The sequence below is a fragment of the Pseudophryne corroboree genome, chromosome 4 (assembly GCF_028390025.1).
Source record: "Pseudophryne corroboree isolate aPseCor3 chromosome 4, aPseCor3.hap2, whole genome shotgun sequence".
NCBI classification, from domain to species: Eukaryota; Metazoa; Chordata; class Amphibia; order Anura; family Myobatrachidae; genus Pseudophryne; species Pseudophryne corroboree.
In genome coordinates, this window is record NC_086447.1 from 714,877,971 (window position 1) to 714,891,580 (window position 13,610).

The 13,610-nt window shown below is 46.4% G+C and overlaps 1 protein-coding gene across 6 annotated transcripts in view; it reads right to left on the reverse strand.

Annotated features, from left to right (window-relative positions):
- LOC134910212 (interferon-induced, double-stranded RNA-activated protein kinase-like) overlaps positions 1-13,610 on the reverse strand; it is a 354,989-nt gene that overhangs the window by 176,834 nt on the left and 164,545 nt on the right. For all 6 annotated transcript variants that reach the window (XM_063917987.1, XM_063917992.1, XM_063917986.1 and 3 more), the window contains exon 15: positions 6,856-6,987. In XM_063917987.1, the coding sequence (XP_063774057.1) occupies positions 6,856-6,987 (132 nt within the window). The remainder of the gene's footprint in view (positions 1-6,855; positions 6,988-13,610) is intronic.

Below are 13,610 nucleotides of genomic sequence, written 5' to 3' on the forward strand. Positions count from 1 at the left end.
ATCATTTTTCTCCTCATACATGTCGACACCAACGTACCGACACACAGCACACACACAGGGAATGCTCTGATAGAGGACAGGACCCCACTAGCCCTTTGGGGAGACAGAGGGAGAGTTTGCCAGCACACACCAGAGCGCTATATATATATATATACAGGGATAACCTTATATAAGTGTTTTTCCCTTTATAGCTGCTGTATTGTTATATACTGCGCCTAATTTGTGCCCCCCTCTCTTTTTTAACCCCTTTCTGTAGTGTAGTGACTGCAGGGGAGAGCCAGGGAGCTTCCCTCCAACTGAGCTGTGAGGGAAAATGGCGCCAGTGTGCTGAGGAGATAGGCTCCGCCCCTTTCTCGGCGTCCTTATCATCCGTTTTCTGTATGTTTTGGCAGGGGTTAAATGCATCCATATAGCCCAGGAGTTATATGTGATGCATTTATTTTAGCCATATAAGGTTTTTTTATCGATTTATTGCGTCTCAGGGCGCTGCCCCCCCCAGCGCCCTGCACCCTCAGTGACCGGAGTGTGAAGTGTGCTGAGAGCAATGGCGCACAGCTGCGGTGCTGTGCGCTACCTTATCTGAAGACAGGATCGTCTTCTGCCGCCGATTTTTCCGGACCTCTTCGCTCTTCTGGCTCTGTAAGGGGGACGGCGGCGCGGCTCCGGTGACCCATCCAGGCTGAACCTGTGATCGTCCCTCTGGAGCTAATGTCCAGTAGCCTAAGAAGCCCAATCCACTCTGCACGCAGGTGAGTTCGCTTCTTCTCCCCTTAGTCCCTCGATGCAGTGAGCCTGTTGCCAGCAGGTCTCACTGAAAATATAAACCTAAACTAAAACTTTCACAAAGAGCTCAGGAGAGCCCCTAGTGTGCACCCTTCTCGTCGGGCACAGAAATCTAACTGAGGCTTGGAGGAGGGTCATAGGGGGAGGAGCCAGTGCACACCAGGTGATCCTAAAGCTTTCTTTAGATGTGCCCAGTCTCCTGCGGAGCCCGCTATTCCCCATGGTCCTTACGGAGTCCCCAGCATCCACTAGGACGTCAGAGAAATCCTATTTTTTTTTTTATTCACTAGGGGTCACTGGAGTACTCTTGGGACGTACCAAAGCTTTCCTTGTGGGCGGGAGAGCTGTTTGGCACCTATAACACTAGGCGGCCAAAGCTAGATGCTGATGCCGCAAACGTATCAAACTTGTAAAAGCGCACAAACGTGTGCACGGAAGACCATGTAGCCGCACGGCAAAGCTGCGCTGTAGAAGCTCCACGACCAGCTGCCCATGAAGTTCCCACAGAACGTGTGGAATGAGCTGTTACTGATGTAGGCGGCTGTAACCTAGCATGAAGGTAAGCCTGACGTATGGTCAGTTTTATCCATCTGGATAAGGTCTGCTTAGAAGCTGGCCAACCCATCTTGGCAGCATCATAGAGAACAAACAACGTATCCGTTTTACGAACTGTAGACGTTCGGGATACATAAACGCGTAATGCGCGTACCACATCCAGAGTTCCAGAATGTGCTGTCAACACAGGAACTACTATTGGTTGATTGATGTGAAAAGATGACACTACCTTTGGTAAGAAAGCGGGATTCGTCCGAAGTTCCGCTCTGTCATCATGAAACACCAAATATGGTGGCTTGCATGACAAGGCACCCAAATCTGAAACACGCCTTGTCGAAGCTAAGGCTAGAAGAAAAATTGTTTTCCAAGTGAGAAACTTTATATCCACTTGCTGTAAGGGTTCAAAATATGAAGACTGTAAGAAATCTAAAACCAGAATCAAGTCCCATGGCGCTGTAGGTGGAATGAATGGAGGCTGTACTCTGAGGACACCTTGCAGAAAAGTGTGTATAGACGGCAATAGAGCCAATCTTCTTTGAAAGTAAATTGACAAAGCAGATACCTGCACTTTTAGTGTGGATAAACGCAGTCCTCCATCCAACCCCGTTTGTAGAAATAACAAAAGACGGGATAACTTGAAAGATGATGTCGGAAACTTCCGAGTTTCACACCAACCTATATAGGCACGCCAAATTCTGTAATAATGAGCTGCCGTAACTGGCTTCCTAGCTCGTAACATGGTTGGTATAACCGATTCTGGAATGCCCTCTCTTCTTAAGAGGGCGGTCTCAACAGCCACCCCGTCAAACGCAGCCGCGCTAAATCGGGGTAAAGGAACGGACCCTGTTGTAACAGGTCCGGACGTAGTGGGAGCGGCCAAGGATCGTCTGCGAGTAAACCGTGGAGATCCGAGAACCAAGCTCTCCGAGGCCAATGAGGTGCCACTAGTATGACTGTGACAGACTCTTTTGATCCGTTTTAGCACCAGAGGGATGAGCGGAAACGGTGGAAACAGATACACTAGGCTGTACGAACAAGCGATTGTGAGAGCGTCCACCGCCACTGCCCTTGGATCTCTCGTTCTGGACACATACTGGAGCGTTTGGTGATTGTGGCGAGACCCCATTAGGTCCACCTGAGGGTAACCCCACCGCTGAACCAACATGTGAAACACTTCTGGATTTAATGCCCATTCTCCTGGATGAAAATCCCGACGGCTGAGATAATCTGCCTCCCAGTTGTCCACTCCCGGAATGAACACTGCCGACAATATCACCTGGTGGTATTCTGCCCAATTGAGGATTCGAGCTACTTCCCGCATTGCCATGCGGCTTCTCGTTCCTCCTTGTTTGTTGATGTATGCGACTGACGTTGCGTTGTCTGACTGCACTTGGACAGTCTGAGAGCGAAGCATGTGTACTGCTTGTCGTAGTGCATTGTAAATTGCACGGAGTTCCAGGACATTTATAGACAGCAATCTTTCGTGATCCGCCCAGAGACCTTGGAGCTGACAATTTTGATCTACAGCTCCCCAACCTCTGAGACTCGCGTCCGTCGTTAGATTTATCCAATTCCAGCCGCCAAACAGTTTCTCTGCGGTTAAATTGTGTACCCTGAGCCACCAGAGTAGAGACACCCTTGCCCTTGGAGACAACCTCACCCTCTGGTGATTCTGCAGATGCGAGCCCGACCACTGTGCGAGCACATCCAGTTGAAATGGACGTGAGTGGAATCTTCCGAACTGAAGCGATTCGAAAGCCGCCACCATTGTTCCTAAGAGGCGAATGCACAAATGTACTGAGACTGTGCGTGGCTTGAGCACTAATTGTACCAGATGGTGAATAATCTGTACTTTCTGTTGTGGTAGGTAAATTCTTTGATCTACCGTATCGAGAATCATACCTAGGAATTGAAGGCGTTGAGACGGAATCAGATGTGATTTCTTGAAGTTGACAATCCAACCGTGGTGAACCAGTACATTGTACGTTAGCAGCGCATGTTGGAGAAGCATCTGTTGAGACGGGGCTTTGATGAGCAGATCGTCTAAATACGGAACTATTGTCACTCCCAGGGATCTGAGATGAGCTATCATCACAGACATCACTTTGGTGAATACCCGAGGCGCTGACGAAAGGCCAAACGGTAGAGCCCGAAACTGGTAATGGTTCTGGCGTATTGCAAAACGCAAGAATCTCTGATGAGGCTGCCAAATCAGAATGTGTAAGTACGCATCCTTGAGATCTAGCGCAATCATGAATTCCTTTGGCTCTAAACCCGCAATCACTGAGCGCAGAGATTCCATCTTGAATCTGTAGTAAGTTACGTACCGATTGAGACCCTTTAAGTTCAATATTGGCCTGACTGAGCCATCCGGCTTTGGTACCACAAACAGACTGGAATAATAACCCTGACCCTGTTGGTGTACAGGGACCGGAATCAAAACTGCTGAATCCAGTAGAGACTGAATGGCAATTTGCAGAACCGCCCTCTTTTCGTCCGACAGAGGCAGTCCTGTCTTGAAAAACCGCAGTGGCTGAAGACAGTCGAACTCTATTTTGTAACCTCTTAACACTAAATTGCGGATCCACCCATCCGCGGATGTCTGGAACCACGCCAAATGGAACGTCTGAAGGCGTGCTCCCACAATCGGAGAACCGAGATGGGCTGGTAGCCCGTCATGCCACTGGCTTGTCGGTGACCTTAGCATCCTGACGACTTGTGTTGGTTTGTTGGAAACCACGTCCACGACCCCGTCTACCAGGCGTGGCTGTTCCTCTGCCACGTCCGCGAAAGGACTGAGGTCTAAAGGATTTGAACGCAGGTCCAGAGTACCTCCGTCTTGGTACCGGTGGAGGCAATGGTAAGAAAACCGACTTTCCTCCCGTGGCCTAATAAATCCATGTGTCCAATTCAGGACCAAACAACTTCTTGCCACCGTAAGGTAACGCCTCTATACCCCTTTTGACCTCTGCCTCCGCTTGCCAAGAACGCAGCCAGAGTGCTCGTCGTGCCGTAACTAGCGACGACGAAAGGCGAGAAGTGAGCTGACAGACGTCAGTAGAAGCTGTACATAGATACTCCGCAGCCTCACACATTTGATCAGCAAGAAGTATAAGGTGTTCGTCATGTAGGGCAGACTTGAGTTCTGTAATCCATACTATGAGCCAGGTCTCAGCAGCACTCCTGCTGCTACATACATGGACTTTAGCATAGTTTCTATTTTGCGATCTGAAGGGTCTTTAAGCGTAGTAGCAGCTGGCACTGGTATGGTTAATTTCTTTGTAAGTTTCGACACTGACGAATCAACTATTGGCGGATTCTCCCATGTACATGTCACAGAGTCTGGAAACGGGTAACTAGACTTAAATCTGCGAGGTATAGAAAACCGTTTATCTGGAGTCTGTCATGTTTCTACTAACATCTTATTAAGAGACTCCGAAACAGGAAAACACATTGGAGTTCTCTGTCGTTTCGTAAATACGACCTGATCATTTGTCAGAGGCTCCTCAGTCTCTGTAAACTTCAGAGACTGACGCACCGCTCTGATGAGATTATCAATACCTGAGCTGTTAAAATCCTCACTATATGACTCCACTTCGCCCTCCTCACCCTCATCTTGTGCCGTGAGGTCTGGCATGGAATCGTCAGAATGCAACATAGCAGAGACTGGTAAATCATAAGAATTTTATCCCGTCCACCCAAAATGCATTTGGAACTTTCGCAAGGCTGAGACGCCTCCGGTAGTTCTGGCGGTCTCACCCTAGACTCAGATCTTGCCGCTTCCCGCTCTTGTCGAGCGGCGGTCAATTCTGATTGCAACCCAGCCAGTACATTGGCTAGCATTTCCCATGGAGGGTCCGGGGATGAAACTGGCTTTAAAACCGGAGCAGAAATTGTATTCGTAACTGAATCTACAAAACATACTGTACATGTGGTAGATCCATCCGGTAACACACTGCTACAGACTTTACAGTGATGCTTTTTAATTTTTGCTGGTGCCTTACTCATTATGGAGACAGACAATACAATACACAAAAAACAGACACTTGCACGACTCAGTAAAATAGTACGAAGGTGTCTCTATATATATATCTGGCCAAGTGCAGTACACGTGGCCAGTACTATGAAATGTGATCCCAAATTCCCACTAACACCCCTGCGCCTCCGGTGGAGTAGAGATGTAGTACTGGAACGTTCTGGAATCACAGCAGGAAGACACAGGAAGCATGGTTAAAATGGCCCCCATGCTTACACTTATAGTCACAGTACAGGTTGCAAGCCTTAAAACTGACATCTGTATGAAAATCCTGTGTAGGTAGTTAACCCTGCAGCCTAGCATACTGCTGTTGCTGCAGGTTATCCCCCCTCGTGCCGCTGATTGTACCTCTGCTTGCAGCCTGTAATGCCCCCCCCCCCCCCCCCCGTATGCTCCGTTTGCGGAGGCAGCATGCGGGGCGGGCAGAGGGCAGCGTTAGTGTGGGGCCGCCAGCGGGAGCCGGGTAGCGGGACGCGCTGAAGACAGAGAGCGGGGAGCGCCTGAAGCGCTCTGAGCTGGGCGGCCGGAGCAGCGGCGGCGGGCGGACTGTTTAGCGGCCAGTAGTATGGTGCGCCAGCGGTCTATTAAAGAAACGTTGTCCCCACACAGCGGGGCGGCAGCGTGAGCTGACCGCCCCGACCAACATACCTTGACTCCTGCTTGTGGTGAGGCTCCGATGGGGCTTCTCTGCAAGCGCCGGCCAGCCTGTGTGCAGGATGTCTGTCTGGCTGTGAGGGTGCTCATTTAGTGAGGACCGACATGCCACAGCTGCTTGTAGCAGCTTGCACTATCCCTGACCCTGCCTTTTGGAAGGGGGAAAGGGATGTGTATGAAAAAGAAATATTAACTAAAAAAATTAAAATATTCAAAAGAATTGTGGACCAAGCCACAAAACCTGTTGCTACGTCGAGCACAGAAAAAACACTGAGGTACTCTGGGATATGGAGGGGTGGAGTGTTCTAAATTTAAATATTCAGTGCCCTGTTTCCGGCGGAAGCCGTCCATATCCCAAGAGTACTCCAGTGACCCCTAGTGGATGAAAAAGAAATAATAAACGTTTAAAAGAAAACTCTCTGGAGCTGCAGAGATGTGCATCCTCTCCTGAGGGCACTTTTTTCTAAACTGCCTGTGGGAGGGGGCATAGAGGGGAGGAGCCAGCACACCCAGTTGTAGAAATGTAAAGTGCATCGGCTCCTTTGTACCCCATCTATACCCCATTGTATTAGGTCTCCCCAATATCCCTTATGGATGCTAGAGAAATATACTGTAATAAGTTAGGACAAGAGGTAAAAAAAGCACCTTGTGGAGCAATTAAGAAGGAAAAACCAACACGGTTTTGCTTTTTAAATTATTACTGCTTTGAATCTACAGGCTTAATCACCGAAATCACTCTGGTTCCTGCAACTCACAGGCTATTACGTATGGGTCATAGTATTTCAACAGAAAGCTTAACTACCTTACAGAATTAGCACAATACATACCCGTCTCGCAGACGTACTATCTTTACAGCATAGTACTTGTCATCCAGTATTTTCTGTGCTTTCACCACTTTCCCAAATGCTCCTTCATCAAGCAGGATAATGTCAGTGAACTCACTAAGAGGGTTGGGGAAACTGAGACAACAGTTGTGTTTTAGTTTTAAATTGTGACAAAAAAACATTTTTTATTTAAAAACATTTAGCTTATGTATAACCTTTATTTGTGAATACTATAAAACTTAGTATATAGTCCTCTACATCATGGGCTGATTATAAGGCATTATACATTTATTTATTTATTTTAGCTGCATGGTTATTTTTGTACTGCGCAGAGAAAATGGGATTTTGGTACTTACCAGATAAATCCTTTTCTTTGAGTCCACAGGGGGCACTGGAGTACTCTTGGGATATGGACGGGGCGTTAGCCGGGATAGGCACATTTAAATATTTAAATTAGTAACTCTCCAACTCCTCCATACTCCCATAGAAACTTCAGTATTTTTACTGAGCCGAACAGGAGCGATAGAGAGGATGAACAATAGAGAATTACATATAACATTATAACATAACGGACAACCATAAAGTTGACCCATAACGTAACTTACAACTAAACAGTTGGCAGAATAATAGATATCACCGTAACATATTAACAATCGGTGAGAATGTGTTACCATAACAATCACTGAACTTACCAGAAGACTGGTAAACTGCTGTAGGTGGGCGTCCAGTGCCCCCTGTGGACTCAAAGAAAATGATTTATCTGGTTAGTACCAAAAGCCCATTTTCTTTTTCATCCACTAGGGGTCACTGGAGTACACTTGGGACGTACAAAAGTTTACCCCGTGTGCGGGAGAGCTGTTTGGCACCTGTAACACTAGACGGCCAAAGCTAGATGCTGATGCCGCAAACGTATCAAACTTGTAAAAGCGCACAAACATGTGCACTGAAGACCATGTAGCAGCACGTCAAAGTTGCGTCGTAGAAGCTCCAAGACCTGCTGCCCATGAAGTTCCCACAGAACGTGTGGAATGAGCTGAAACTGATGTAGGCGGTTGTAGCCTTGCATGAAGGTAAGCCTGACGTATGGTCAGCTTAATCCATCTGGACAAAGTCTGCTTGGAAGCTGGCCAAGCCATCATGGCTGCATCATACAGAACAAACAATGTATCCGTTTTACATATTGTTGATGTTTGGGCTACATAAACACGTAGTGCGCGTACCACATCCAAAGTAGCTGGAGTTCCTGCACTTCCTGATAATACCGGAACTACGATTGGTTGATTGATGTGAAAAGAAGATACTACCTTTGGTAGGATGACGGAATTCGTCCGAAGTTCCGCTTTATCACCATGAAACACCAAATACGGCAGCTTGCTTGACAAAGCACCCAATTGTGAAATACGGCTTGCTGAAGCTAAGGCTAGTAGAAAAACTGTTTTCGATGCGAGAAACGTATCAACTTGTTGTAAAGGTTCAAAATGTGAAGACTGTTAAAAAAATAATAATCTAAAACCAGATTCAAGTCCCATGGCGCTGTAGGTGGTAAATTGACATTGTAGAAACCTGCACCTTTAGTGTAGATAAACGTAGTCCTCCATCTAACGCCGTCTGTAGAAATAGCAAAAGACGGGATAGTTTGAAAGATGATGTCGGAAACTTCCAAGCTTCACACCAACCTATGTAGGCACGCCAAATGCTGTGATATTGAGCTGCCGTAACCGGCTTCCTAGCACGTGACATGGTTGGTATAACCGATTCTGGAATGGCCTCTCGTCTTCACCCCGTCAAACGCAGTCGCGCTAAACCAGGGTAAAGAAACAGACTCTGTTGTAGCCGGTCCGGACGGCCAAGAATCGTCTGCGAGTAGCCCACGGAGATCCGAGAACAATGCTCTCGGAGGCCAATGAGGCGCCACTAGTATGACTGTCGTGGACTCACTTTTGAACCGCTTTAGTAACCGAGGAAGCAGCGGAAACGGTGGAAACAGATACACGAGGCTGTACAGCCCGCGATCGTGAGAGCATCCACTGCCATTGCCTTTGGATCTCTTGTTCTGGACACATACTGGGATGTTTGATGATTTTGGCGAGATGCCATTAGATCCACCTGTGGGTAACCCCACAGCTGTAACAACATCTGGAACACTTCTGGACTTAATGCCCATTCTCCTGGATGAAAATCCTGACGCCTGAGATAATCTGCCTCCCAGTTGTCCACTCCTGGAATGAACACTGCCGACAATATCACCTGGTGATGCTCGGCCCAATTGAGGATTCGTGCAACTTCCCGCATGGCCATGTGACTTCGAGTTCCTCCTTTCTTGATGTATGTGACTGCCGTCGCATTGTCTGACTGAACCTGGACAGTCTGAGACCGGAGCATGTACACTGCTTGTCGCAGCGCGTTGTATATTACCCTGATTTCCAGGACATTTATTGACAGTAATCTTTCTTGGTCTGACTAGAGACTCTGAAGCTGACCATTTTGGACCACTGCTCCCCAACCTCTGAGACTCGCGTCCGTCGTTAGAATTATCCAATTCCAGATGCCGAACCTTTTCCCTGTTGTGAGATTGTGTACTTGGAGCCACCAGAGTAGTGATACTCTGGCCCTTGGAGACAACCGCACTACCTGATGAATTTGTAGATGCGAGTCTGACCACTGTGTGAGAACATCCCGTTGAAAAGCACATGAGCAAAATCTTCCGAACTGGAGTGCTTCAAAAGATGCCACCATCTTTCCTAACAGTCGAATGCACAATTGCACCGAGACGGTCCGTGGATTGCGCACTAACTGTACCCGATGACGAATACTTTGTGTCTTGTGTTCTGGCAGGTAAATCAGTTTATCCATGAAATCATTCCTAGGACTTGAAGCCTTTGCGACGGAATCAGGCTTGATTTGTTGAGGTTGACAATCCAACCGTGCTGAACTAGTATATTGTACGTTAGTAAGGCATGTTGCAGGAATATGTGTTGAGACGGAGCTTTGATGAGCAGATCGTCTAAGTACGGAACTATTATCACTCCTGGGGATCTGAGATGAGTTATCATGACAGACATCACTTTGTGAATACCTGAGGCGCTGACAAGAAGCCAAACGGTAGCGCCTGACATTGATAATGGTTTTGTTGTACTGCAAATCATAAGTAGGCCTGATGCGTATAAGTACGCATTCTTGAGATCCATCGAAATTTTGAATTACTGTGGATGTAAACCTGCAGTCACTGACTGCAGAGATTCCATCTTGCATCTGTAGTAAGCGACGTATTGATTGAGCTCCTTTAGGGTCAATATCGGACTAACAGAGTCATCCGGCTTTGGAACTACAAAAAAAAACTGGAATAATAACAGTGACCCTGTTGGTGACTGGAACCGGAATCAAACTGCTGAATCTACTAGAGACTGTATCGCAGTCTGCAGAACAGCCGTCTTGTCTTCTGACACAGGCAGACCTGTCTTGCTAAATTGCAATGGTGGAAGACAATCAAACTCTATTTTGTAAACTTTGAACACAAAATTGCAGATCCACCATCTGTGGATGCCCACAACTGATGATCTGAGATGGGCTGGAAGCCCATTATGGCACTGGCTTGTCGGTGGTCTTAGCGTCCTGACGATAGTTAGTGGTTCGTTGAAACCACGTCCTCTACCACTACTGTGGTTGTTCCTGTAGCACGGCCTCGAAAGAACTGAGGTCTAAAGGATATGAACGCTGTCCTGTTTATTTCCGTTTAGGAATTTGTGTAGGCAATGGTAGGAACCCAGATTTTCTCCCTCGTGGCCTGCGAAATGCATTTGTTCAATTGAGGATCAAACCTCCAGCCAGCGTAAGGTAACTCTTCTATTCCTCGTTTAGACTCTGACTCCGCCTGTTAAGAACGTAGCCAAAGTGCACGTCATGCCGCAACTAGTGAAGCTGAAAGGCGAGAACTAACCTGGTCGACGTCCACAGAAGCCGTACCTAGATACTGAGCAGATTCACAAATGTGTTCAGCGAGAAGTATAAGGTGGTCTTCTTGTAGGCCAAACTTGAACTGTATTGCCCATGCAACTGCAGCCTTGTTAACTCAAACCCCCACCAAAGCAGGTTTAAGCAACACCCCTACTGCTGTATACACTGACTTTAGCATAGCTTCTAGGGTACGCTCTGACGGGTATTTAAATGTCGTAGCAGCTGGAGTCTTGACATGTATCAGCTGCTTATTAAGAGATGCTGAATAAGGAAAACACACCGGAGTTCACTGTTTATCAACAATACTTCATCATTGGAAAAATGTTCTTCAGTCCCCGTAAACTTTAGAACCTGACGGACTGCCCTGATGAGATTATCAATGGCCGGGCTTTCAGTAACCTCACTATCTTACTCCTGGCCCAATGCCCACTCCTCATGTTCCTCTTGCGATATGAGGTCTGGCATTGAATCGTCAGAAAGCAACATAGCTGAAACTGTCAAGTTATAAGACAAATAATAACGATTTTCCGGAATGGAGGTATACCTGGACCTTCCTTCTGTCTTCAGAGGAATTCTAGCCTCAGATCTAGCCGCCTGACGCTCTGCAGTGGCCAATTCGATTGTAAAGCAGTCATTACATGCGCCAGCCTCCCCCAAGGAGGATCAGGTTAAGGGTCCGTATTTGTAGTCGTATTTGCAAGACATACCATGCATGTGGTAGTCTGACAGACATTGCAGCGAAGCTGCTTGTTTGATTTCGTAAGTAAAATGTGTATAAATCTGCAGTGCAGTGCACGTGGGATAAACTACAATAGTGAAACCTGTGCTGTACCAAAATTCCTAATAACACCCCTGCTCCTCCAGTGGCCGAGTGTTGTAGGGCAGCAAACTTCCTGGACAAAGAACCAGGAAGTAAGGTTAAAATATTGTCCAGCCATGTGCTTGCTATTGCAAGATAAGACTTTACCACGTTAGCTGATACATGAATATATATTATATACAGATATACATACATTCATATATACTACACACACATATATATATATATATACACATACATATATATAAATATCTATCCACAAAATGTCCTGCACTCTCATCGTTTCCCATGGATAAAAGGGCGGGTGCTCCTAATGACCGGATAGGCCACCAATATACTGCAACTACCACCAAAGTGGAAGGTGCACTCGTGCCGAAATCAGTCTCTGAAAACGCTTGTAGGATCAACTTGTTTTAATCAGGTTCTATGATGTTGCCATTTTTCATCGACGTTTCGGTTAATATATAGTCCTTTATCAATATAGGCACTTCAAAACATCTAAACAATAAACATTAAACACAATTAAAATCAATATACATAAAAAACCGGATTATTTTCACCATCACCACCAGTGCCTCCCAGGCCCTAACAGCCACACAACAACACAACTGTGCTACAATAGAATCCAGAGTATATATACTCAAGTACTTTTAGAGAGACCTCCACCCTCATAAATCACCTCTAAGGAAAAGTAGTGAACAACATCTTAACCAGAAAAAATTACCTGGACAAAATGCTACAGCATAGTAGTGTGGTTAATTGCTTCCTTAAAATACAAACATCTCTGCAATAGAAATATAGCATAAAGACTATTAAAAGAAACACCCAAGGTGCTTTAAAGTATAAAACAAGGCACCTGATGGCCACCCAATAGGGGTCATACCTGGTAATTTATAGGACAACAAATGGCAGCTGAGGGCTCAAAAAGCTTTGTTCAGCACTAGATCTGTAATTCAAAAACACAAATAACCTTACAACCAACCTTAATAAGAGTATCAGGGGAAGCTGCAAAGGAAACATACTCACAGTCCAAGTGCCAAGAGCCAAATGACAGCTGCATGTTTTTCTACCAGAACCTGAGGCTATTTAAGGCTCTGACACAGGAAGTACCACTTAATGTAGCAAGCCAGGCAATTAAGGGAACCAGCACAATTTACACAAAACCCGAAGCGCTAATGAAATGTAGTATTACCTTAAGGTCAAAACTAAGTAAATTTCAGCTACACAAAGCGAGACAAAGAGGCACAAACTACAACTAAAGATACAAACGCCGGGGACGCGGCTTCCGCGTTCCACCGGCAGGAAGTTCATGCTTTCCACCAGCCGGAAGTGCCGCGGCTCCGCCGCAGACGAACATTTCTGCTGTTATATGTGAACACACTAGTAGATGAAACTAACAAACTTACAATACTCCAAACAGCACAGAGACAAGCCTCAAAACTTCTGGAACAAAGTCATTTGGAGTGATGAGACCAAAATTTAACTTTCTGGCCACAACCATAAACGTTACAATTGGAGAGGAGTCAACAAGGCCTATGATGAAAGGTACACCATTCCTACTGTGAAACACGGAGGTGGATCACTGATGTTTTGGGGATGTGTGACAAAGGCACTGGAAACTTGGCCAAAATTGATGGCAAGATGAATGCAGCATGTTATCAGAAAATACTAGAGGAAAATTTGCACTCATCAGCCCGAAAGCTGCGCATGGGACGTACTTGGACGTTCCAACATGACAATGATCCAAAACACAAGGCCAAGTCAACCTGTCATTGGCTACAGCAGAATAAAGTGAAGGTTCTGGAGTGGCCATCTCAGTCTCCTGACCTCAATATCATTGAGCCACTCTGGGGAGATCTCAAACGTGCAGTTCATGCAAGACAGCCCAAGAATTTACAGGAACTGGAGGCTTTTTGCCAAGAAGAATGGGCAGCTTTACCATCTGAGAAAATAAAAAGCCTGATCCACAACTACTACATAAGAC